General features: G+C 51.8%; 1 protein-coding gene across 2 annotated transcripts in view; it reads right to left on the bottom strand.

The window, feature by feature from the left end:
• Nucleotides 1-26,299, bottom strand: part of LOC137306174 (basal cell adhesion molecule-like) — a 72,407-nt gene that overhangs the window by 29,923 nt on the left and 16,185 nt on the right. For both annotated transcript variants that reach the window (XM_067975245.1, XM_067975244.1), the window contains exons 3-11: nt 24,689-24,905; nt 20,781-20,851; nt 19,125-19,221; nt 14,234-14,416; nt 12,389-12,513; nt 8,857-9,013; nt 7,751-7,866; nt 3,583-3,724; nt 2,643-2,770 (exon numbers count right to left, since the gene is read on the bottom strand). In XM_067975245.1, coding sequence (XP_067831346.1) covers nt 2,643-2,770; nt 3,583-3,724; nt 7,751-7,866; nt 8,857-9,013; nt 12,389-12,513; nt 14,234-14,416; nt 19,125-19,221; nt 20,781-20,851; nt 24,689-24,905 — 1,236 coding nt within the window. The remainder of the gene's footprint in view (nt 1-2,642; nt 2,771-3,582; nt 3,725-7,750; nt 7,867-8,856; nt 9,014-12,388; nt 12,514-14,233; nt 14,417-19,124; nt 19,222-20,780; nt 20,852-24,688; nt 24,906-26,299) is intronic.

The raw sequence follows: 26,299 nt of genomic DNA, 5'->3' as shown, positions 1-26,299 counted from the left end.
GATCAGTCGCCAGGTATCCGAGGGAGCTTCACCCATTTTAACTCCCCTTCCTCTGTGCTGGCAGATCCGCCTCATTCCGACACCTCATTCCGCCATCCAGACGGCGACGGCCGGTGAGCTAGTGGACCAGGGAGGGCGTCACAGTCGCACCTGCCCTCACTCACTGTCCAGAGACGCCCGTTTTCCAATGGCGGAGAGCCGACGGGGAATGGGGGCCCTCGTCCGGTTTCGATCCCCCAGCCCGAGGGGCACGGTCGCTGGGTCTCTCTGCCCCCAGGCTGCCTCGCCTCAGACTTGACTCAGCAACCACTGGGCATCAAACCTTAGACCCAAACGCACCAGCTGGGGAGAGCTGCCAGTCAGTGTTGAAGTTGCTAAGTCAGTGAGGAGGATGGTCAATCAGAGGCCTAGTGCCAGTCGGAGCCTGTGGGAGTGCAAAGCTAATTAACTCACTGGTTTAATTGACGTCACCATGCCGATAAGGTCAAGCTTGGCGTCATCTTACTTACCCCCAGAAACCTTTTACCGTTCATTATTCATAGAAACACAGGAACAGGAGGAGGCCATTCAGCCCCACGGGCCTGTTACACAGGAACAGGAGGAGGCCATTCAGCCCCTCGAGCCCGTTCCGCCATTCCATTAGGTCATGGCTGATCTGTACCTTAACTCCATTTGCTCCCGATCCCTCGATACCCTCACCCAACAAAAATCTATCGATCTCGGTTTTGAAAGCTCCAATTATCCCCCAGCCTTTTGGGGGGAGAAAGTCCCAGATTTCCCACTCCCCTTTGTGTGAAGAAGTGCTTCCTGATTTCGCTCCTCAACGGCCCGGCTCTAGTTTTAAGGTTAAGCCCCCTCGTTCTGGACTCCCCCCACCAGAGGAAATAGTTTCTCTCTATCTACTTTATGGAATCCCTCTATTATTTTCAATGCCTTGATTAAATCACACCCCAACCTTCTAAACTCGAGGGAATACAAGCCTCACAATTCAACTCTCTAAGCCCCCCCCCACTGGTATCATTCTGGTGAATCTGCACTGTACCCCCTCCAAGGCCAATATATCCTTCCTGAACTGAACGCAGATGGGATCTGACTGAGGCTCTGGACGGCTGAAGCATAACTGCACCAGTTGGTCCTGACAGGCCAATTTGTATTGCTCCGGGTGTTAATGTACTGGAGGGAGCTCATCCGACTGAGATCGAGATCAGCTCTTTGACGGCCCGGTGGTACACAAGTGACAGAAATGCGATTAGCAAAGAGCGCAAAAATAAAAGCTCCCAGCCACTGGGAAAAAACCCGTCTGTCCTGTTCGTCGCAGCTCAGGAATTTAACCCCGAGACTGCCAGCTGGGGGGGCGGGGGGGGCGGTCGAGCAAACGGCCGCCTCCCGCAGTCGAATAGCTCAGGCGCCACGACGCTGGACCACTAGCGTTGCAGTCATTAGGGATTGGGCGATTAATGCCGGCCTCGCCAGCGACGCCCACATCCCACGAATGAATTTTTAAAAAGTAATTTAAAAGATCGGGACTAGATTTAGTGTCATAAGCGTTAATAAGGCATGGGTTAGAGTCAGAGTAAAACTCCCTCTTTGTGTGGGGGAGGGGGAGTGTTGGGGGAAGAGGGTAGCACCAATGGAGGGGCGAGCGTCCGGGGGGGGGAGGGGCGAGCATTTTGGGGGGGGAGGGGCGAGCATTTTGGGGGGGAGGGGCGAGCATTTTGGGGGGGAGGGGCGAGCATTTTGGGGGGGGAGGGGAGAGCATTTTGGGGGGGAGGGGAGAGCATTTTGGGGGGGAGGGGAGAGCATTTTGGGGGGGAGGGGAGAGCATTTTGGGGGGTAGGGGAGAGCATTTTGGGGGGTAGGGGAGAGCATTTTGGGGGGGAGGGGAGAGCATTTTGGGGGGGAGGGGAGAGCATTTTGGGGGGAGGGGCGAACATTTTGGGGGGGAGGGGGTGAACATTTTGGGGGGGAGGGGTGAACATTTTGGGGGGGGAGGGGTGAACATTTTGGGGGGGAGGGGTGAACATTTTGGGGGGGAGGGGTGAACATTTTGGGGGGGGAGGGGTGAACATTTTGGGGGGGAGGGGTGAACATTTTGGGGGGGAGGGGTGAACATTTTGGGGGGGGGGAGGGGTGAACATTTTGGGGGGGAGGGAGTGTCAGTCAACATCTGGATCCCAGACATGTTTCCGAGAGTCACTCGAAACAGGAACTCGGAACGGGATTGATGGACAGGCGTCCAGTTTGAATCGTACATCACAGAAGGGGGCCACTCGGCCCATCGTGCCTGTGCCGGCTCTTAGTCCCAATCCCCTGCTCTTTCCCCATAGCCCCAGCCAATTCCCCTTTTGAAAGTTATTATTGAATCTGCTTCCACCGCCCTTTCAGGCAGCGCATTCCAGATCAGAACAACTCACTGCGTAAAAAACATTCTCCACACCTCCCCCTCTGGCTCTTTCACCAATTATCTTAAATCTGTGTCCTCTGGTTACCGACCCTCCTGCCACTGGAAACAGTTTCTCCTTATTTACTCCCTTCATGATTTTGAACGCCTCTATCAAATCTCCCCGTAACCTTCTCTGCTCTCAGGAGAACAATCCCAGCTTCTCCAGTCTCCGCACTTTAAGGAGATACTTCACACGTACTGGCCACTGCTCCACGTTCCAAGTGATCGTGGGACTCGGATGCCCAGAAGCACTGCAGATCAATGTGACTTTCTCTCCCTCCTTGTCCACTTTCACCTCAGAAACATCGCCTTCCATGGAAGGTTTCCCTGAGCAGCGAGAGAAAAAAAAAGAAGCACAATTTGTCAGAAACTCTTTGGGGGCCAGTTTGATACTCTACAGTGCGATTGACGTCTCCGCCCCTGCCTCGGCTCATCTGCTGCTGAAACCCTCATCTTACCTCCAGACTCCACTATTCCAACGCTCTCCTGGCCGGCCCCCCCATCTCCCACCCTCCGCAAACTCCAGCTCATCCAAAACCCTGCTGCCCCCCCATAGCCTAACTCGCACCGAGTCCCGTTCACCCATCGCCCGCCCTGTGCTCGCTGACCTACATTGGCTCCCGGTCCGGGAACGCCTCGATTTTAAAATTCTCATCCTTGTGTTCAAATCCCTCCTCGCCCCCCCTCCCTATCTCTGTAACCTCCTCCAGCCCCTACAACCCTCCGAGATCTCGGCGCTCCTCCAATTCTGGCCTCTTGCGCGTCCCCCGATTTTCATCGCTCCACCATTGGCGGCCGTGCCTTCAGCTGCCTGGGCCCCAAGCTCTGGAATTCCCTCCCTAAACCTCTCCGCCTCTCTCTCCTCCTTTAAGACGCTCCTTAAAACCTACCTCTTTGACCATGTTGTTGGTCATCTATCCTAATATCTCCTTATGGGGCTCGGTGTCAAATTCTGACTGATAATCGCTCCTGTGAAGCGCCTTGGGACGTTTCACTACGTTAAAGGCCCAAGTTGTCGTTATTAATTGACTAAATTTAAACTAGTGGCCAATGGTGGCTGTAACGCTGATAGCTCGCGAGGAAGGGGCCTGAGTTTTACCCGATCGAGGTGGGGAGAAGGGTCTCTATCTCATTCTTACCTTCAACAAACACCTTGAGCTGCTGCGTTTTGACCAGGCCGCGGATGGAGGGCACACTGGCCTCGCACATGTATGTTCCGCTGGATTTGTAGCTGACTTTCTTCAAGTTGAGGGTTCCAGAGTGAGAGAGGTGGTCTTTACCCTGAAACAAAACAAAATGGCGCGCCTACGTCAGGCGGGGAGACAAAATGGGCACTGAAGAGGTTTCCAAACTCGTGACCTTTCACCTCTGGGGTCATGGGTTACAAGGCAGGGTTGACGCAGCTTGGCTTTTTTTTTTTGGGCTCATTATTAATTCTCGGGATGTGGGCGAGGCCGGCATTTATCGCCCCTTGAGAAGGTGGTGGTGAGCCGCCTTCTTGAACCGCTGCAGTCCCGAGTGTTGGGGGCTGCTCCCACAGCGCTGTTAAGGAGCGGAGTTCCAGGATTTTGACCCAGCGACAATGAAGGAACGGCCGATGTATCTCCAAGTCGGGATGGTGCAGGGGAACTTGGAGCTGATGGTGTCCCCGTGACGCTGATGGTCCTGGTGGGGTAGAGGTCAAAGAGGGAGGAAAGTGCTGGTGAAATCACCTTGGTCGATCAGACAGATTTGCTGCCCAGTGGAAGGGGGTGGAACTTGAGTGCAGCAAGCAGTTAGGAAGGCGAATGGTATGTTGGCCTTCATTGCAAGAGGATTTGAGTACAGGAGCAGGGATGTCTCACTGCAGTTATACAGGGCCTTGGTGAGACCACATCTGGAGCATTGTGTGCAGTTTTGGTCTCCTCATCTGAGGAAGGATGTCCTTGCCATGAAGGGAGTGCAATAAGGTCTACCAGACTGATTCCTGGGATGGCAGGACTGACGTATGAGGAGAGATTGGGTCGACTAGGTCTATATTCACTAGAGTTTAGAAGAATGAGAGGTGATCTCATCGAAACATATAAAATTCTAACAGGACTAGACAGACGAGATGCAGGGAGGATGTTCCCGATGGCTGGGGAGTCCAGAACCAGGGGTCACAGTCTCAGGATACGGGTATGTCATTTAGAACCGAGATGAGGAGAAATTTCTTCACTCAGAGGGTGGTGAACCTGTGGAATTCTCTACCACAGAAGGCAGTGGAGGCCAAGTCATTAGATGTATTCAAGAAGGAGATAGATATATTTCTTAATGCTAAAGGGATCAAGGGATATGGGGAAAAAGCGGGAACAGGGCACTGAGTTAGACGATCAGCCATGATCATTTTGAATGGCGGGGCAGGCCCGACGGGCCGAATGGCCTACTCTTGCTCCTACTTTCTATATTTCTACGAGTGGCCAGTAACAAGAGGGCACTGATCAAGCGGACAAGCCAATCCTGGATGGTTTTTGGAGCTTCTCGGGCTCTGTTCTTGCAAACAAAATGTCTGAGACAACGCCCAGGCATTTCTCGGTTGGCTTCTCAAAGTTAAGAAGAAACACAGAATATCCTCTTCCCACTACAGCACCACGTTTAATGCCTGTGCTTGCTTGGGAGGGAAGACCCTTTATGGTGAGGTGGTTGAGATAGGAAGGGCGTATGAATCACAGAAAGTTAACATGCAGTTATGGCAAGCAATTCGGAAGGCAAATGGCATGTTGGCCTTTATTGCAAGGGGTTTGGAGTACAAGAGTGAGGAAGTCTTACTACAATTGTACAGGGCTCTGGTGAGACCTCACCTGGAGTACTGTGTACAGTTTTGGTCTCCTTATCTAAGGAAGGATATACTTGCCTTAGAGGCGGTGCAACGAAGGTTCACTAGATTGATTCCTGGGATGAGAGGGTTGTCCTATGAGGAGAGATTGAGTAGAATGGGCCTATACTCTCTGGAGTTGAGAAGAATGAGAGGTGATCTTATTGAAACGTATAAAATTCTTAGAGGGCTTGACAGCTGAGAGGCTGTTTCCCCTGAGTGGAGAGTCTAGAACTAGGGGGCATAGTCTCAAGATAAGGGGTCAGCCATTTAGGACTGAGAAGAGAAGGTTATTTCGTCACTCAGAGGGTTGTGAATCTTTGGAGCTATCCAACTAGTCCCACTCTCTCCCCTGCTCTTTCCCCACCGCCCTGCCAATGTTTTCCCATTTAAGTATTTATCCAATTCCGGATAAATTGGGGCCGCGGTGTCCTGGGGACTTGAAACAAGGTCTTATAGACCCTGTCTATCACTGCTGACCCCACGGCTCGGGAGGATGGGGGCTCGAGAGGAGAGGGACAGGGCGGCCATGTTCGTCACTGGGCTTGACAGGATCAAATAGCCAATTGCAGCCCAGCTAATTTGGTGTGGGCACCTTGACTGATTCACTCCCGCTAGTCCAGGAGCGTCAAGGCCAAGTGAATCTGGCTACGATCAGTTAACCCAACACAGGCCAGGGATAGAAATCAGGACCGTCTCAGAAAGAACTTGCATTTCTGTAGCGCCTTTCATGACCTCAGGACATCCCAAAGCGCTTTACAGCCAATTAAATACTTTTGAAATGTCGTCACTGTTGTAACGTAGGAAACAGAGCAGCCAATTTGCGCACAGCAAGATCCCACAAACAGCACTGAGATAAAACAGCAGATCATCTGTTTTGGGGGATGTCGGTTGAGGGATAACTCTTGGGAGAACTCCCCTGCTCTTCTTCCAATAGTGGCCGTGGGATCTTTTACATCAACCTGAGAGGGGCAGACGGTGCCCTCGGATAAAAACATAAGAAATAGGAGCAGGAATAGGCCATTCGGCCCCTCGAGCCTGCTCCGCCATTCAATCAGATCATGGCTGATCTTCGACCTCAACTCCACTTTCCCGCCCGATCCCCATATCCCTTGATTCCCCTAGAGTCCAAAAATCTATCGATCTCAGTCTTGAATATACTCAATGACTGAGCATCCACAGCCCTCTGGGGTAGAGAATTCCAAAGATTCACCACCCTCTGAGTGAAGAAATTCCTCCTCATCTCAGTCTTAAATGGCTGACCCCTTATCCTGAGACTATGCCCCCTAGTTCTAGACTCTCCAGCCAGGGGAAACAGCCTCTCCGCATCTACCCTGTCAAGTCCCCTCAGAATCTTATATGTTTCAATGAGATCACCTCTCATTCTTCTAAACTCCAGAGAGTATCGGCCCATTCTACTCAACCTCTCCTCATAGGACAACCCTCTCATCCCAGGAATCAATCTAGTGAACCTTCGTTGCACCGCCTCGAAGGCAAGTATATCCTTCCTTAGGTAAGGAGACCAAAACTGTACACAGTACTCCAGGTGAGGTCTCACCAAAGCCCTGTACAATTGCAGCAAGACTTCCTTACTCTTGTACTCCAACCCCCTTGGTTTAACGGTCTCAGTAATAGGTTGGGTAGCGCACTGACCATGTGGGATGGAAGGGGAGGTCGCTTAATGATGACAATCCCAACTGAGCGGTCTTCTGAAGACACCAAGATCATGGGCTCAAATGTGATCAAATTGCTCCTTTTAGCTTCCCTTTGCTCCTCGAGAGGGTTAGCCTGGCACCAAACACTAAACTTGTTACCTATCTAAGATCGGGACACAGCACACCCATCGAAGGAGCCCGTTGCCCAATGCTATAAACTAGGGCAACCAGGAGGAGATTTCGTTCAGTGCCAGCCATGGCTCAGTGGGCAGCCCTCTCGCCTCGAGTCACAAGATCGTGGGTTCGAGCCCCACTCCAGAGACTTCAGCACATAACCCAGGGCTGACAATCCCAGTGCTGAGGGAGCACTGCACCGTCTTTCAGGTGAGACGTCAAACCGAGGCCCTGTCTGCCCTCTCAGGTGGACGTAGAAGATCCCACGGCCACTATTGGAAGATGATCAGGGGTAGGGCGGGGTGGGGGGAGGTGTCCTGTGCCCAATATTTATCCATCAACCAACATCACTAAAAAAAAAAACAAATGATCTGCTCATTTATCTCATTGCTGTTTGTGGGATCTTGCTGTGCCCAAATTGTCTGCCGCTTCTCCTACGTTACAAACGATGACCGTACGTCATCGGCTGGAAAGCGTTTTGGGACGGCCTGTCGGCCGTGAAAGGCGAGACAGAGATGTAATTTGTTTCTTTAGCCGGAGAGCAGAATTGAGCCTGTCGTCCCGAACAAAGCCTTCGTCCCAGTTCAGCTGCAGGATGCAGTCCACCGAAATGAAGCAGCGCTGTTAGAATAGATGAAGGGTTACCTTTCTCCACATGATTTTGGGGGACGCTGATCCTTCTGTGGAGCAGGAGACTTCCACGTCGTCTCCCAGTTGCACGGTGAGAGGCCCTTTCGGTGTCACCAGGAGTGGATCCAAATCTGCTCCGAAAGGGAATAGAGATATCAGCAGCACTCGCGAGCAAATTGCAACTAATTGCATTTATACAGCGCCTTTAACGTAGTAAAACGGCCCAAGGCTGATTGAAACGTATAAAGTTCTGACAGACTGGATGCAGGGAGGATGTTTCCCCTGGCTGGGGGGTCCAGAACGAGGGGGTCACAGTCTCAGGATACGGGGTAGGACATTTAGGACTGAGATGAGGAGAGATTTCTTCACTCAGAGGGTGGTGAACCTGTGGAATTCTCTACCACTGTGGGGACCAAGTCACTGAATATATTTAAGAAGGAGCTGGATAGATTTCTAGACACAAAAGGCATCAAGGGGTATGGGGAGAGAGCGGGAATATGGTATTGAGATAGAGGATCAGCCATGATCATATTGAATGGCGGAGCAGGTTCGAAGGGCCGAATGGCCTACTCCTGCTGCTATTTTCTACGTTTCTAAGGCGCTACATCAGGAGCGATTATCAAACAAAATTTGACACCGAGCCACATAGGGAGATATTAGGACAGGTGACCAAAAGCTCGGTCAAAGAGGCAGGTTTTAAGGAGCGTCTTAAAGGAGGAGAGAGAGAGACGGAGAGGTTTAGGGAGGGAATTCCAGAGCTCAGGGCCCAGGCAGCTGAAGGCACGGCCGCCAATGGCGGAGCGATGGAAATCGGGGGATGCGCAAGAGGCCGGAATTGGAGGAGCGCAGAGATCTCGGGGGGTTGTAGGAGGTTACAGAGATAGGGAGGGGGGGGGCGAGGGCCACGGAGGGATTTGAAAACAAGGATGATTTGGTGAAATGCTGTTGTGTGTATCCAGGGAGAATGCCAGGAATGGCAGATACAGATAGAGAGACAATGTTCAGAGTCAGCATAGAGGGGGGAGATTTTTTAACTTGTGCTGAGGTCACCGATCGAGGCATTGCACACGGAAGCAGAAATTCCCTCCCCGGATTTGCAAGTGATTGAGTAGTTGTCTTACAGTTGACGACGATGCTGAGATCTTTCTTCAGTTCCACCTCACTGGGAGCGTCAAAGTCCAGAGCTTCACACTGGTATCTCCCGCCCTGCTCCTTTGTCACACCCTTCAATACCAGGATCCCGTCCCGACTGGTCTCCAGTTCCCTCTCTTCAGTATCCTGCAGTGAAAGATTCCCTTTAATCATCAATACGGCAGAACAATCACAATCCCCACACCAAGAGAGTCAATATAACATCCTCATACCCCTCACCAACTCTCTGATATACCCCACACCCCTCACCAACTCTCTGATATACCCCACAACCCTCACCAACTCTCTGATATACCCCACACCCCTCACTGTAACACTCTGATATATCCCACACCCCTCACTGTAACACTCTGATATATCCCACACCCCTCACCAACTCTCTGATATACCCCCACACCCCTCACCAACACTCTGATATACCCCACACCCCTCACCAACTCTCTGATATACCCCACACCCCTCACAAACACTCTGATATACCCCACACCCCTCACCAACTCTCTGATATACCCCACACCCCTCACTGTAACACTCTGATATAGCCCACACCCCTCACTGTAACACTCTGATATACCCCACACCCCTCACCAACTCTCTGATAAACCCCACATCCCTCACTGTAACACTCTGATATACCCCACACCCTCACTGTAACACTCTGATATATCCCACACCCCTCACCAACTCTCTGATATACCCCACACCCCTCACCAACTCTCTGATATACCCCACACCCCTCACTGTAACACTCTGATATACCCCACACCCCTCACCAACACTCTGATATATCCCACACCCCTCACCAACACTCTGATATATCCCACACCCCTCACCAACTCTCTGATATACCCCACACCCCTCACCAACACTCTGATATACCCCACACCCCTCACCAACACTCTGATATACTCCACACCCCTCACTGTAACACTCTGATATACCCCACACCCCTCACTGTAACACTGATATATCCCACACCCCTCACTGTAACACTCTGATATACCCCACACCCCTCACTGTCACACTGATATACCCCACACCCCTCACTGTAACACTCTGATATACTCCACACCCCTCACTGTAACACTCTGATATACCCCACACCCCTCACTGTAACACTCTGATATACCCCACACCCCTCACTGTAACACTCTGATATCCCCCACACACCTCACTGTAACACTCTGATATACCCCACACCCCTCACTGTAACACTGATATACCCCACACCCCTCACTGTAACACTCTGATAAACCCCACACCCCTCACTGTAACACTCTGATATACCCCACACCCCTCACTGTAACACTCTGATATACTCCACACCCCTCACTGTAACACTCTGATATACCCCACACCCCTCACTGTAACACTCTGATATACCCCACACCCCTCACTGTAACACTCTGATATACCCCACACCCCTCACTGTAACACTCTGATATACTCCACACCCCTCACTGTAACACACTGATATACCCCACACCCCTCACTGTAACACTCTCTGATATACCCCACACCCCTCACTGTAACACTCTGATATACCCCACACCCCTCACTGTAACACTCTGATATACTCCACACCCCTCACTGTAACACTCTCTGATATACCCCACACCCCTCACTGTAACACTCTGATATACCCCACACCCCTCACTGTAACACTCTGATATACCCCACACCCCTCACTGTAACACTCTGATATACTCCACACCCCTCACTGTAACACTCTGATATACCCCACACCCCTCACTGTAACACTCTGATATACCCCACACCCCTCACTGTAACACTCTGATATACCCCACACCCCTCACTGTAACACTCTGATATACCCCACACCCCTCACTGTAACACTCTGATATCCCCCACACACCTCACTGTAACACTCTGATATACCCCACACCCCTCACTGTAACACTCTGATATACCCCACACCCCTCACTGTAACACTCTGATATACCCCACACCCCTCACTGTAACACTCTGATATACCCCACACCCCTCACTGTAACACTCTGATATACCCCACACCCCTCACTGGAACACTCTCTGATATACCCCACACCCCTCACTGTAACACTCTGATATACCCCACACCCCTCACTGTAACACTCTGATATACCCCACACCCCTCACTGTAACACTCTGATATACCCCACACCCCTCACTGTAACACTCTGATATACCCCACACCACTCACTGTAACACTCTGATATAACCCACACCCCTCACTGTAACACTCTGATATACCCCACACCCCTCACTGTAACACTCTGATATACCCCACACCCCTCACTGTAACACTCTGATATACCCCACACCCCTCACTGTAACACTCTGATATACCCCACACCCCTCACTGTAACACACTGATATATCCCACACCCCTCACTGTAACACTCTGATATACCCCACACCCCTCACTGTAACACTCTGATATACTCCACACCCCTCACTGTAACACTCTGATATACCCCACACCCCTCACTGTAACACTCTGATATACCCCACACCCCTCACTGTAACACTCTGATATACTCCACACCCCTCACTGTAACACTCTGATATACCCCACACCCCTCACTGTAACACTCTGATATACCCCACACCCCTCACTGTAACACTCTGATATACCCCACACCCCTCACTGTAACACTCTGATATACCCCACACCCCTCACTGTAACACTCTGATATACCCCACAACCCTCACTGTAACACTCTGATATACCCCACACCCCTCACTGTAACACTCTGATATACCCCACACCCCTCACTGTAACACTCTGATATAACCCACACCCCTCACTGTCACACTCTGATATACCCCACACCCTTCACTGTAACACTCTGATATACCCCACACCCCTCACTGTAACACATTGATATACCCCACACCCCTCACTGTAACACATTGATATACCCCACACCCCTCACTGTAACACTCTGATATACCCCACACCCCTCACTGTAACACTCTGATATACCCCACACCCCTCACTGTAACACTCTGATATACCCCACACCCCTCACTGTAACACTCTGATATACCCACACCCCTCACTGTAACACTCTGATATACCCCACACCCCTCACTGTAACACATTGATATACCCCACACCCCTCACTGTAACACATTGATATACCCCACACCCCTCACTGTAACACTCTGATATACCCCACACCCCTCACTGTAACACTCTGATATACCCCACACCCCTCACTGTAACACTCTGATATACCTCACACCCCTCACTGTAACACACTGATATACCCCACACCCCTCACTGTAACACTCTGATATACCTCACACCCCTCACTGTAACACACTGATATATCCCACACCCCTCACTGTAACACTCTCTGATATACACCACACCCCTCACTGTAACACTCTGATATACCCCACACCCCTCACTGTAACACTCTGATATACCCCACACCCCTCACTGTAACACTCTGATATACCCCTCCCCTCGCCTCCACTCCGCGGAATTACCTCCAGTTTGTAGAAGATGTATTCGGGCTGAGGGAAACCGTCCGCTGAGCACTGGAGACGGACATCATCACCCTCCTTGATAATGGCGCTCGACGCGAGGTTAAAGGTCACAGTCTCCGTGTGGTCTGAAAGGAAGTGTTTGAGACGGGGGGTCAGTACATAGAAATCAGACCCCATCCCCCACTCACCGAGAGACAGGCCCCATCCCCCACTCACCGAGAAACAGGCCCCATCCCCCCACTCACCGAGAAACAGGCCCCATCCCCCACTCACCGAGAAACAGACCCCATCCCCCACTCACCGAGAAACAGGCCCCATCCCCCTCCCCCCGAGAAACAGACCCCATCCCCCACTCACCGAGAAACAGGCCCCATCCCCCTCCCCCCGAGAAACAGACCCCATCCCCCACTCACTGAGAAACAGACCCCATCCCCCTCCCACCGAGAAACAGACCCCATCCCCCTCCCCCCGAGAAACAGACCCCATCCCCCACTCACTGAGAAACAGACCCCATCCCCCTCCCACCGAGAAACAGACCCCATCCCCCTCCCCCCGAGAAACAGACCCCATCCCCCACTCACCGAGAAACAGACCCCATCCCCCACTCACCGAGAAACAGACCCCATCCCCCTCCCCCCGAGAAACAGACCCCACCCCCCTCCCACCGAGAAACAGACCCCATCCCCCTCCCCCCGAGAAACAGACCCCATCCCCCTCCCACCGAGAAACAGACCCCATCCCCCACTCACCGAGAAACTGACCCCATCCCCCACTCACCGAGAAACAGACCCCATCCCCCCTCCCACCGAGAGACAGGCCCCATCCCCCCACTCACCGAGAAACAGGCCCCATCCCCCACTCACCGAGAAACAGGCCCCATCCCCCTCCCACCGAGAAACAGACCCCATCCCCCACTCACCGAGAAACAGACCCCATCCCCCACTCACCGAGAAACAGACCCCATCCCCCTCCCCCCGAGAAACAGACCCCACCCCCTCCCACCGAGAAACAGACCCCATCCCCCTCCCCCCGAGAAACAGACCCCATCCCCCTCCCCCCGAGAAACAGACCCCACCCCCCTCCCACCGAGAAACAGACCCCATCCCCCTCCCCCCGAGAAACAGACCCCATCCCCCTCCCACCGAGAAACAGACCCCATCCCCCTCCCCCCGAGAAACAGACCCCATCCCCCTCCCCCCGAGAAACAGACCCCATCCCCCTCCCACCGAGAAACAGACCCCATCCCCCTCCCCCCGAGAAACAGACCCCATCCCCCTCCCCCCGAGAAACAGACCCCATCCCCCTCCCACTGACACTCCTCCATCCTCCTACTCACGGCTTATCTGTATCTTAACTCCATTTACAGGAGGAGGCCATTCAGCCCCTCGAGCCTGTCCTACCATGTAATTAGATCATTGCTGCTCTGGATCTTAACTCCCATTTACCCGCCTTGGTTCCGTAACCCTTAATCCCCTCACCCAACAAAAATCGATCAATCTCAGTTTTGAAATTTCCAATTGATCCCCAGCCTCCACATCCTTTTTTGGGGGAGAGAGTTCCAGATTCCCACTCCCCTTTGTGTGAAGAAGTGCTTCCCGACATCACCCCTGAACGGCCTGGCTCTAATTTTAAGGTTCTGCCCCCTTGTTCTGGACTCCCCCCACCAGAGGAAATAGTTTCTCTCTATCTACCCTATCGAATCCTTTAATCATCTGAAACACCTCGATAAGATCACCCCTCCATGCCTTAAACTCAAGGCAATGCAAGCCTGGCCTGAGCGACCTGCCCTCGTAACTTCACCCTCAAAGTCCCGGAATCGTTCTGGTTAACGTGTTCGCGACTCACAGTGCAGGGAGATCTTGAACTTTTCGGAGTCGAGAGTTCGCTGCTTCTCATCCATCATCCGGTAGTGGACCTGGCAATGATATTGAGAGTCCTTGTCCGCCTTGGACAACTTGAAGTAGAGATTGTTGGTCACGGTGTAAAGTCCGCTGGCCTCCTTCACAACTCGAGGAATCATGTACATGTCTGAACAAAAACAACAACTTGCATTTATATAGCGCCTTCAACATAGTAAAACGTCCCAAGGCGCTTCACAGGAGCGATTATCAGACAAAATCTGACACCGAGCCACGTAACGAGATATTAGGACAGGTGACCAAAAGCTCGGTCAAAGAGGCAGGTTTTAAGGAGCGTCTTAAAGGAGGAGAGAGAGGCGGAGAGGTTTAGGGAGGGAATTCCAGAGATTAGGGCCTCGGCAGCTGAAGGCACGGCCGCCAATGGTGGAGCGATTAAAATCGGGGGATGCGCAAGAGGCCAGAATTGGAGGAGCGCAGAGATCTCGGAGGGCTAGGGCCATGGAAGGATTTGAAGACAAGGATGAGAATTTTAAAATCGAGGCGTTCCCGGACCGGGAGCCAGTGTAGGTCAACGAGCACAGAGGGGGGTGATGGGTGAACGGGACTTGGTGCGAGTTAGGATACGGGGGCAGCAGAGTTTTGGATGAGCTGGAGTTTACGGAGGGTGGGGGAAGATGGGAGGCCCGGCCAGGAGAGCATTGGAATAGTGGAGTCTGGAGGTAACGAAGGGCACGGATGAGGGAAATAGAGGTAACAGAACGAGCTACAACCACGAGGAATCTTCGAACGAACCGTGGCCTCGAGCTGGGTGTCTCTACTGACAGACCTTGCTAAAGTATCTTGGTGTTGGGTGGTAATCTGTAGACCTTGGGTTGGTTTGCGGCTTCCTATTTTCATAGATATTCATTCTCGGGTTGTGGGCGTCACTGGCAAGGCCAGCACTCATCGCCTGTCCCTAGTCGCCCTGAGAAGATGATGGTGGGCCGCCTTCTTGAACCGCTGGATTGTTACAACCAGGCCCACTTCAGAGGGCGGTTAAGAGTCAACCACATCGGTGTGGAGACTGGAGTCACAAGTAGGCCCAGTTCAGGTAAGGACGGCAGGTTGCCTTCCCTAATGGACATTCGGTCCAATGGTCATTGTGTCTTTGGTGCCCAGTCTGGTCAACGCCTGGAGGTCTCCTCAGTGGGTAAGTGCACTTTCTCGGGCAAAACTGAAGCATACAAACCACAGAAGGTGCCAGCTTCCTGTGGGGCAGCGTTAGCATAGCTTGGCGCTCCATTGGTCATACTCAGTACTACTCTGTCATGGTGTCAGCCATAACTCACTCTCGCCTCTGAGGCAGAAGGTCGTGGGTTCAAGTCCTACTCCAGAGACAAAAGTCTCGGCTAACGCTCCTCGTGCCAGTACCGAGGGAGTGCTGCACCGTCGGCAGTACCATCGATATTGGACCGAGGCCTATCTGGTGGTTGTCAAAGATCTTGTGGTCTCTATTTGAGGAAGAGCACGGGGGGTTTGCCCCAGTGTCCCTCAACCAACATCAGTAATAAAAACAGATTATCTGGTCATCAGATTGCTATTTGTGGGAGCTTCCTGTGCGCAAATTGGCTGCCCCGTTTCCCTACATTACAGTGACGACACTTCAAAAGTACTTCATTGGCTGTAAAGTGCTTTGGGACGTCTTGAGGTCACGAAAGGCGTTATCTTTCCCTTTGGCCTAGGAATGAGAAACATCAGCCAAGGCCCCTCGACCCTAACCCCACCCTATCAGGTGCGAGCTCAAACGCTGTGTCGACCTTTGACACGATGAATAGGCACCAGGAGGCTACGAGGAAGCAAACTAGAGGGAGGAAGATGGGTCTTGACAGCGTCTGATTGTAGAGACGATTTGGATGGGTTGGTTTAATGAGCAGTCCAAAGAAATACAACAAGCAATGGGGCACGGATTTATGAGCGTGTGAGTGTGAAAGTGAGGTAGTGAATGAATAGGATAGAGTGAAGGTGGCAGAAAGAAAGGAAGGGCTTGCTTTTCCATCGCGCGGTTCAGGATCTCAGGATGTCCCAAAGCGTTTTACAGCCAATGACGTTCTTTCTGTCTGAAGTCTTGTCACTGTAGAAAAAGCAACGGCAAATTTGCGCACAGCAAGATCCCACAAACAGCAATCAGATAATGACCAGATCATCTGTTTTTCGTGATGTTGGTTGAGGGATAAATATTGGCCCCAGGGGAGAACTTCCCTGCTCTCCTTCGAAATAGTGGCCGTGGGATCTTTTACGTCCACCTGAGAGGGGCAGAAGGGGCCCTCGGTTTAACGTCGCATCCTAAAGACGGGCACTTCCGGCAGGGCAGCGCTCCCTCGGTACCGGCACCGGGGAGAGTCAGCCTGGATTACGGGCTCAAGTCTCGGGAGTGGGGCTTTAAACCCACGATCTTCTGCCACTGAGCTATGGCCGATAGGCACGGAGGGACGGAGTGAATGAGTGAGTGGGGTGTGAAAGACAGAAAGAGGACACAGTGGTAAACCACGGGAAAAGGCAATTACTCTACTCTGCCGCGGCTCCCTGCACGGTGGGCCTCGGTCCTTCGCTTGAGGGTCCCTCAAAGTTGAAAGGCAGGAGCCTTAAGTGGAGAGAGAGAGAGAGAGAGAGAGAGAGAGAACGGAGGCAGAGAAGGAATGGGGAAGACTGAGGGAGAGAGGGAAGAAACGTGAGGAGGGAAGACGAAGGGAGGGAGAGAGAGAGAGAGAGAGAACGGAGGCAGAGAAGGAATGGGGAAGGCTGAGGAAGAGAGGGAAGAAACATGAGGAGGGAAGACGAAGGGAGGGAGAGAGAGAGAGAGAGAGAGGTGTTTAACAAGGAGGGTGAGTGGAAGAGAGGGAATTGGAGGCATGCAAGCAGAGAGAAAGGACAAAAGATGGAGGTGCCAGTCTCAGTACATGATAAGGAGCTGCAGCAGCCATCACCTCCCTCTCTAAGTTCTTTGTCGTCGTTGGAAACATGCAGGTCCTTGATGTATCTTTTGTGTTGTGCAAAGAGAGGTGACGTGCTGAGATCCAGCTGGAGGTCTCCTCATTATCGTCCGACTAATTAGCCAATTGAAAGGCTGCCGAGATGGTCAGTTGACTGTCCTTTTATTCTTGGCGATAGATTCTGTTGCTAATCACACGGCAAAGCCTGGCCAGGCGGCAGGATTGATCAGCTATGTAATTCCAGACTGGGATTGAATACAAACCCAGGGAGTCAGACTCGCTACGGTGCAAAGCTTCAGGAGACTCTGGCCATCTGCCCGAGATGGAGGGGAGGCCTGGTCCCAGAGGTGGAAAAGGCCCAGTGTCTGACACACTCTGGTCCCCAACAGAGAGGGGAGCCTATGATCCCAGCTGTCTGGGTTAGATTGAAGTCGCTCTCTCTCCAGGGCATTCGAACACACACAATATCAACCGAGGCACCAACCCATCTGTCTCATCTCAATTCAAGCCAGTTTCCCCAGACATGTGAGGGGAAAGTGCAATGAGACAATCCTCTCCATTAAAAGCAACAGACATGCTCGTCTGCTTGAGATGGAGTGAAGCCCAGGCCTCGGGGGTGATGAGGATCATAATTCTGTCTTCTGGTCTCCCCTTCAAAAAAAATTAAAAGTCTTTCTCTCGTTTGTCTGGGCAGCGCGTCGCTGAGATTAAAAGACAGAGGGTCAGACCCAATTCAGGAGAGGAGGAGAGAGCACGAGGAGAGGGAGAGCAGGGAGAAAAGAGAGAGAGAGAAAGAGAGATAGGAGGAGAGAAAGAGACAGGAGAGAGAGAGAGAGAGAGGATAGGAAGAGGAGAGAAAGGAGAGAGAGAGGAAAGAGGAGAGAGGGAGAGCAGAGAGAGAGAGGATAGGAAGAGGAGAGAAAGGAGAGAGAGAGGAAAGAGGAAAGAGGGAGAGCAGAGAGAGGAGAGAGAAGAGAGGAGAGAGGAGAGGAGGGAGGAGAGGAGGGAGGAGAGAGAGCAAGGAGGAGAGAGGGAGATCAGAGAGAGGAGAGAGGGAGAGCAGAGAGAGGAGAGAGAAGAGAGAGAGAGAGGAGAGAGAAGAGAGAGAGGAGAGAGAAGAGAGAGAGAAGAGAGAGAGAAAGAGACAGGAGAGAGAGGATAGAAAGAGGAGAAAAAGGAGAGAGAGAGAGGAGAGAGAGAGAGCAGAGAGAGAGCAGAGAGGAGAGAGAGAGAGCAGAGAGCAGAGAGCAGAGAGGAGAGAGGAGAGAGAGAGGAGAGAGGAGAGAGAGAGCAGAGAGGAGAGGGAGGAGAAGAGAGAGGAGAGGGAGGAGAGAGAGAGAGCGAGGAGGAGAGAGAGAGAGCAGAAAGAGAGGGAGAACAGAGAAAGGCAGAAAAAGGGAAGACAGTGCAAGAGTGGATAGAAGGGGAGGGATAGAGAAGGGGAGAGACAGAGAGGGAGGGAGAGTGTCAGAGAGGGTGGAGAGAAAGAGGGAGAGGGAGAAAGGGACAGGGATGGAGGGAGAGTGTCAGAGGGAGTGAGAGACAGAGAGAAAGGGGGGGAGAGTGTCAGAGAGAGAGAGAGAAAGAGAGTTGGGGAGAGACAATGAGGGAGGGGGAATTTCAGAGAGAGTGGAAAGAGGGAGAGAGAATGGGGGTGAGAGAGAGAGAAAGGGAGGGAGAGTTTCGGAGAGAGCAGGGAAACAGAAGGTGAGCGATTGAGGGCAGAAAGGAGGGGACATGTTGAAAAGAGCCAGGGGAGGGAGCAGAGAAAGAGGCTGGGAGAACGGGAGCCACAGGGATAAAGGGAAGGAGATTGAGAGAGAGAGAGAGAGAGAGAGAGAGATACTCGAGGTAATGGAGTTAACATGCCAACACATCCCAGCGTCCATTGCCCCATTCGCCCCTTACTTTCATTATGATTGGTGACGATCGGCAGCAACACTCCATCCTTGAACCAGACAATCGAAGGTTCAGGGTATCCATTTCTGCTCGTGCAAGTTCCAATCTAGGAGACAACAGAAGGGCTAAAATCAGAGATACCTGAGGTCCACAAACATCTCCACCCTGGAACCCTGTCAGAGTAAATCGTTCCCTGTCTCTGAGGTCTGTTATTCATGGTCTTTAGTTGCTTGGACAATGTCACCCATTGTATTGAGGGTATCTGTCCTCGGCCTTGACAGATGCCCTTGTTGGAGGTATCTGCCATTGGTCCTGGTGTAGAAACCGCATGAATCATCACCTGTCCCTCTCTGTCGGGGGACCACCTGGACTCAGTGCCATCCCATCAATTGTCCGGTGGTCTGGGCCGAGATTGGGAACTCAGCATGTGGAGAACTGAAGAGTGGGAGGGAGACGTTCTCCACCCTCCTACCTTTAGCGATGGAAGTACTTATTTCTGTATTAATGACTGTGGTGACTTCCTCCAGCGCACAAGGGTTGGGGTTACTGCCCTTCAGTGGTACTGACTTCAAAATCCCTCCATGGCCCTCGCCCCCCTCCCTATCTCTGTAACCTCCTCCAGCCCTACAACCCTCCCAGATCTCTGCGCTCCTCCAATTCTGGCCTCTTGCGCATCCCCCGATTTCCATCGCTCCACCATTGGCGGCCGTGCCTTCAGCTGCCTGGGCCCTAAGCTCTGGAATTCCCTCCCTAAACCTCTCCGCCTCTCTCTCTCCTCCTTTAAGACGCTCTTCAAAACCTACCTCTTTGACCAAGCTTTTGGTCACCTGTCCTAATATCTCCTTATGTGGCTCGGTGTCCAATTTTTGTTTGATAATCGCTCCTGTGAAGCGCCTTGGGACGTTTTAATATGGACAGGTGAGCAAAAGCTCGGTCAAAGAGGTAGGTTTTAAGGAGCGTCTTAAAGGAGAGAGAGAGAGGCGGAGAGGTTTAGGGAGGGAATTCCAGAGCTTAGGCCTAACCTCTCTAACCTGTTCAGTTACGGGGGGGTCATCTACGCAGGGAGTTGGTAACCAGTCCCTTTAGGGTCTGTTCACCGATCTTCTTCCATAAAGTGTGAATTCACCTTTCTCCGCACTGAACTGCATCTGCCTCCAGTCAGCCCATCCTCCCAACCCATGACTGTATCCTTCAATCTCCTGCATTCTCCCTCACGGTTCCAGATGCCCCCAGATTTGATGCCAGCAAACTTCGATACATCGGAACAGGAGGAGGCCATTCAGCCCCTCGGGCCTGTTACGCAGGAACAGGAGGAGGCCATTCAGCCCCTCGGGCCTGTTACGCAGGAACAGGAGGAGGCCATTCAGCCCCTCGGGCCTGCTCTGCCATTCAATCAGATCAGGGCTGATCCGTATCTTAACTCCATCTGCCCGCCTTAGTTCTGTAACGTTAAGTACAATTCCTCTCACGTCTACACACGGTCAAATGGAAAACCCGGGAGATCCTTGCCCAGGTCTCACACTTGCAACACCCTTTGAGGCCCCTGAATTCAAAAGACTTTCCTGCCCGGAGCCCCAGGGCTAGGACCTAGGCCACCCCTCTGCCCCTGGGCTATGGCCCAGGCCACCCCTCAGCCCCTGGGCTACCACCTAGGCGACCTCTTACCTCCGATGGGTGCTGTTCAGTCACGGATAAGGTGGCCCGATTGGAAGTCACCTCAGGCTGCTCCGGGGCATCTGGAAGAAATAGTTACCAGTGAGCAACCGGAAAATCTGTAGCCTCATCGAGTTTACATTGAGTCACATCGTGTTTACATTGAGATTGCAGCACAGAAACTGGCCATTCGGCCCCAATGGTCTGTGTCGGTGTTTATGCTCCACACGAGCCTCCTCTCTCCCTACTTCATCTCACCCTATCACCATATCCTTCTATTCCTTTCTCCCTCATGTGTTTATCCAGCTTCCCCTTAAATCCATCTCCACTATTCACCTCAACTACTCCTTGTGGTAGCGAGTTCCACATTCTCACCACTCTCTGGGTGAAGAAGTTTCTCCTGAATTCCCGATTGGATTTATCAGTGACTATCTTATATTTATGGCCCCTAGTTCTGGTCTCCCCCACAAGTGGAAACATCTTCTCTATGTCTACCCTATCGAACCCCTTCATAATTTTAAAGACCTCTATCAGGTCACCCCTCAGTCTTCTCTTTTCCAGCAGTCCGAGCCCACATGCAGCAAGACCTGGACAACATCCAGGCTTGGGCTCATAAGTGGCAAGTAACATTCGTGCCAGATAAGTGCCAGGCAATGACCATCTCCAACAAGAGAGAGTCTAACCACCTCCCCTTGACATTCAACAGCATTACCATCGCCGAATCCCCCACCATCAACATCCTGGGGGTCACCATTGACCAGAAACTTAACTGGACCAGCCACATAAATACTGTGGCTACAAGAGCAGGTCAGAGGCTGGGTATTCTGCGGCGAGTGACTCACCTCCTGACTCCCCAAAGCCTTTCCACCATCTACAAGGCACAAGTCAGGAGTGTGATGGAATACTCTCCACTTGCCTGGATGAGTGCAGCTCCAACAACACTCAAGAAGCTCGACACCATCCAGGACAAAGCAGCCCGCTTGATTGGCACCCCATCCACCACCCGAAACATTCACTCCCTTCACCACCGGCGCACAGTGGCTGCAGTGTGTACCATCCACAGGATGCACTGCAGCAACTCGCCAAGGCTTCTTCAACAGCACCTCCCAAACCCGTGACCTCTACCACCTAGAAGGACAAGGGCAGCAGGTACATGGGAACAACACCACCTGCACGTTCCCCTCCAAGTCACACACCATCCCGACTTGGAAATATATCACCGTTCCTTCATCGTCGCTGGGTCAAAATCCTGGAACTCCCTTCCTAACAGCACTGTGGGAGAACCTTCACCACACGGACTGCAGCGGTTCAAGAAGGCGGCTCACCACCACCTTCTCGAGGGCAATTAGGGATGGGCAATAAATGCCGGCCTCGCCAGCGACGCCCACATCCCATGAACGAATAACAAAAAAAGCTTGAGAAAATGCCATCACTGACGGCACAGTTATCAGTTACGATACGTTCTTGGGAGAGCCAGGAATAGATGTGTTCGCAGAAATACACACAATACTACCAGCTGTGGCCTAATCTATGTCTTACAGTTCCCACCACTTAAAACGTCCGCGTTTTAAACTGGGCAGTCACTTATTGAATGATACAGCACAGAAGGAGGCCGTCAGGAACATAGAAACAGGAGGAGGCCATTCAGCCCCTCGAGCCCCTTTCGCCATTCAATGAGATCTTGGCTGACCTGTTACCAAACGCCATATGCCTTAATACCTTTGGCCAGCAAAAAAATCTATCAATCTCAGATTTAAAATTAACAATTTAGCATCGACTGCCGTTTGTGGAAGAGAATTCCAAACTTCTACCACCCTTTGCGTGTCGAAGTGTTTCTTAACTTCGCTCCTGAAAGTCCTGGCTCTAATTTTTAGGCTATGTCCCCTAGTCCTAGACTTCCCAACCAGCGGAAATAGTTTCTCTCTATCTACCCTGTCAGTTCCCATCGCGCCTGAGCGGGGTCTTTGAAAGAGCTGTTCAATTCGTCCCACTCCCACCTGCTCTTTCACCACGGCCCTGCAAAGTTTTCCTTTTAAAACCTTGCTTGCCTTAGAGGCAGTGCAACGAAGGTTCACGAGATTGATTCCTGGGATGAGAGGGTTGTCCTATGAGGAGAGATTGAGTAGAATGGGCCGATACTCTCTGGAGTTTTAAAGAATGAGAGGTGATCTCATTGAAACATATAAGATTCTGAGGGGGCTTGACAGGGTAGATGCGGAGAGGCTGTTTCCCCTGGCTGGAGAGTCTAGAACTAAGGGGCATAGTCTCAGGATAAGGGGTCGGCCATTTAAGACTGAGATGAGGAGGAATTTCTTCACTCAGAGGGTTGCAAATCTTTGGAATTCTCTACCCCAGAGGGCTGTGGATGCTCAGTTGTTGAGTATATTCAAGGCTGAGATCGATAGATTTTTTTGGTCTCTGGAGGAATCAAGGGATATGGGAATCGGGCGGGAAAGTGGAGTTGAGGTCAAAGATCAGCCAGGATCCTACTGATTGGCGGAGCAGGCTCAAGGGGCCGTACGGCCTACTCCTGCTCCTATTTCTTACGTTCTTATATTCTAGGTATTTATCCAATTCCCCTTTTGAAAGTTATTATTGAATCTGCTTCCACCGCCCTTTCAGGCAGCGCATTCCAGATCAGAACAACTCCCTGCGTAAAAAAAAATTTTCCTCATCTCCCCCGCTGGATATTTTGTATCGGCCAAAAAGCAGTAACTGTTATCCATTTGCGTTAAGGTCAATCTCAAAGTTGCCGGTTATAAGATCTTAATTGCTCAATATATTTCAGGAAGAAGCAGCTGCCATGTTTCCTAGATTACAAGAGTAACAACACTTCATAAGTTGGCTGTAAAACACTGAGATGTCCTGAGGTTGTGGAAGGTCCTATAGAAACACATGACTTTCTATCTTTTAACTGGAGCTGTCTACTCTTCATCCAATTTCCCTGTCTTTCCTCCGTATTGTTTTATGTTCCTCCTTTTCAAATGCATAACCAATTCTCTATAAATGATGTTCTAGTCTTGAGTATGGTCCATTGGCATTCTGTGCATTGGGAGTGAATGGGAAGGGGTTTGGTCCATTGGGATTCTGTACAATGGGAGTGAATGGGAAGGGGTTTGGTCCATTGGGATTCTGTACAATGGGAGTGAATGGGAAGGGATTTGATCCATTGGGATTCTATACAATGGGAGTGAATGGGAAGTGGTTTGATCCGTTGGGATTCTGTACAAAGGGAGTGAATGGGAAGGGGTTTAGTCCATTGGGATTCTATACAATGGGAGTGAATGGGAAGGGGTTTGGTCCGTTGGGATTCTATACAATGGGAGTGAATGGGAAGTGGTTTGATCCGTTGGGATTCTATACAATGGGAGTGAATGGGAAGTGGTTTGATCCGTTGGGATTCTATACAATGGGAGTGAATGGGAAGTGGTTTGATCCGTTGGGATTCTATACAATGGGAGTGAATGGGAAGGGGTTGGGTTTATTGGGATTCTGTACAATGGGAGTGAATGGGAAGGGGTTGGGTTTATTGGGATTCTGTACAATGGGAGTGAATGGGAAGGGGTTGGGTTTATTGGGATTCTGTACAATGGGAGTGAATGGGAAGGGGTTGGGTTTATTGGGATTCTGTACAATGGGAGTGAATGGGAAGGGGTTGGGTTTATTGGGATTCTGTACAATGGGAGTGAATGGGAAGGGGTTGGGTTTATTGGGATTCTGTACAATGGGAGTGAATGGGATGGGGTTGGGTTTATTGGGACGCTGCACAATGGGAGGGAATGTCCATTTAGAGGCTCGAGAATGACTATAAATCTGAAGTCACTGTGCGGACTACACTGAAATCTGGTCACGGCTCCTGCTCCCCCACCCCCCCCTGTAACCCCCGACCCACCGGACACAGCTCCATCCCATTCCCTCACCGTAGACTTTCAGCTCCGTCTTTCCCTCTTGACTTCCTGCTGCCCCGGCGATCACCTGACACAGGAACGCTCGCTCGTCCATCACCTCGACCCTGCTGATGGAGAGGGTGAAATCATTGTCCATGGTCACTCTCTTGCCGTATCCCGTGTCCGGATCCACCATGCTGCTAGTTGCGTCCTTGTACGCAATCCGTTGCCGGTCTCCATTTTTATTCACCTGAGGGTGCGGGGGCGGGGGGAGAGGGGAATGAATAAGAAAAGCCACGGCCCAATTAATATTTAACAATCTCTGTTCAAATCCCTCCATGGCCTCCCTATCTCTGGAACCTCCTCCAGCCCTACAACCCTCTGGGATCTCTACGCTCCTAAACTCTGGTCTCTTGTCCAGCCCCTACTCCCATCGCTCCACCATTGGCGGCCGTGCCTTCAGCTGCCCGGGCCCTAAGCTCTGGAATTCCCTCCCTAAACCTCTCCGTCTCTCTCTTCTCCTTTAAGACGCTCCTTAAAAACCTACCTCTTTGACCAAGCTTTTGGTCGCCTGTCCTAATATCTCCTTATGTGGCTCGGTGTCAAATTTTGTTTGATAATCGCTCCCCGTGAAGCGCCTTGGGACGATTTACTACGTTAAAGGCGCTATATAAATGCAAGTTTTTGTCTTTGTCGTTACTGATGGAATCAACATTGGAAAACTGTGACTCTTTTGAGTGCAGAGTTTGGGATGGAGGGCTGCCCAATTTTGTACCTCAGAGTCAACAGAAAGGCCCTGAATTGTGATCTTTCCCTGCCTGATGTCGGTGCAGTATATACCAGCGGGCCCTGGGGTGGAGGGTCCCGAGTATATACGAGGGCCGATTGTCCTGGGCCCCTTACCCCACACCTGCCCGCCCAACTCTGCACCTTGGCAAACCCCCATTGCCAGCTACGTGGGGCATCCCCTGCGGCCATTCGGGGGCGGTGACTGGGGTCGCTGCTCGGGTTAAATTACGAGGATGGACTGGGCTTGTATTCCCTCGAGTTTAGAAGATTAAGGGGTGATCTAATCGAGGTGTTTAAGATGATTGAAGGATTTGATAGGGTAGATAGAGAGAAACTATTTCCTCTGGTGGGGGGAGTCCAGAACGAGGGGGGCTTAACCTTAAAATTAGAGCCAGGCCGTTCAGGGGTGATGTCAGGAAGCATTTCATCACACAAAGGGGAGTGGGAATCTGGAACTCTCCCCCAAAAAGCTGTTGAGGCCGGGGGTCAATTGGAAATTTCAATACTGAGATGGATAGATTTTTGGTGGGTAAGGAACCAAGGTTAAGATACAGAGCAGCCATGATCTCATTGAATGGCGGAACAGGCTGGAGGGGCTGAATGGCCTCCTCCTGTTCCTAATGTCGGTTACCATTGTTGGATCTGCATCCAAATATCCCAGGGGAGCGGAGACACAATAGCGGGGGGTCTGCCCCCATTTTGCTGGCTGTTAAGGCCCGGGGAATTGGGGTCCCCCCAGGGAGAGGGCAAAGAATGTGGGGAAATTTGTCCCTCCGATCTATAAGAGCAAGGCCGTGTCCCCAGAACTTACACGCAAAGCCGCTCACTCTTTTCTTCGAGTGATTGTACCCCTCC

This window comes from Heptranchias perlo, chromosome 42 (assembly GCF_035084215.1).
Source record: "Heptranchias perlo isolate sHepPer1 chromosome 42, sHepPer1.hap1, whole genome shotgun sequence".
NCBI classification, from domain to species: Eukaryota; Metazoa; Chordata; class Chondrichthyes; order Hexanchiformes; family Hexanchidae; genus Heptranchias; species Heptranchias perlo.
Note: the sequence above shows the minus strand (reverse complement) of the source record. Positions and strands in the feature narration are given on the sequence as shown.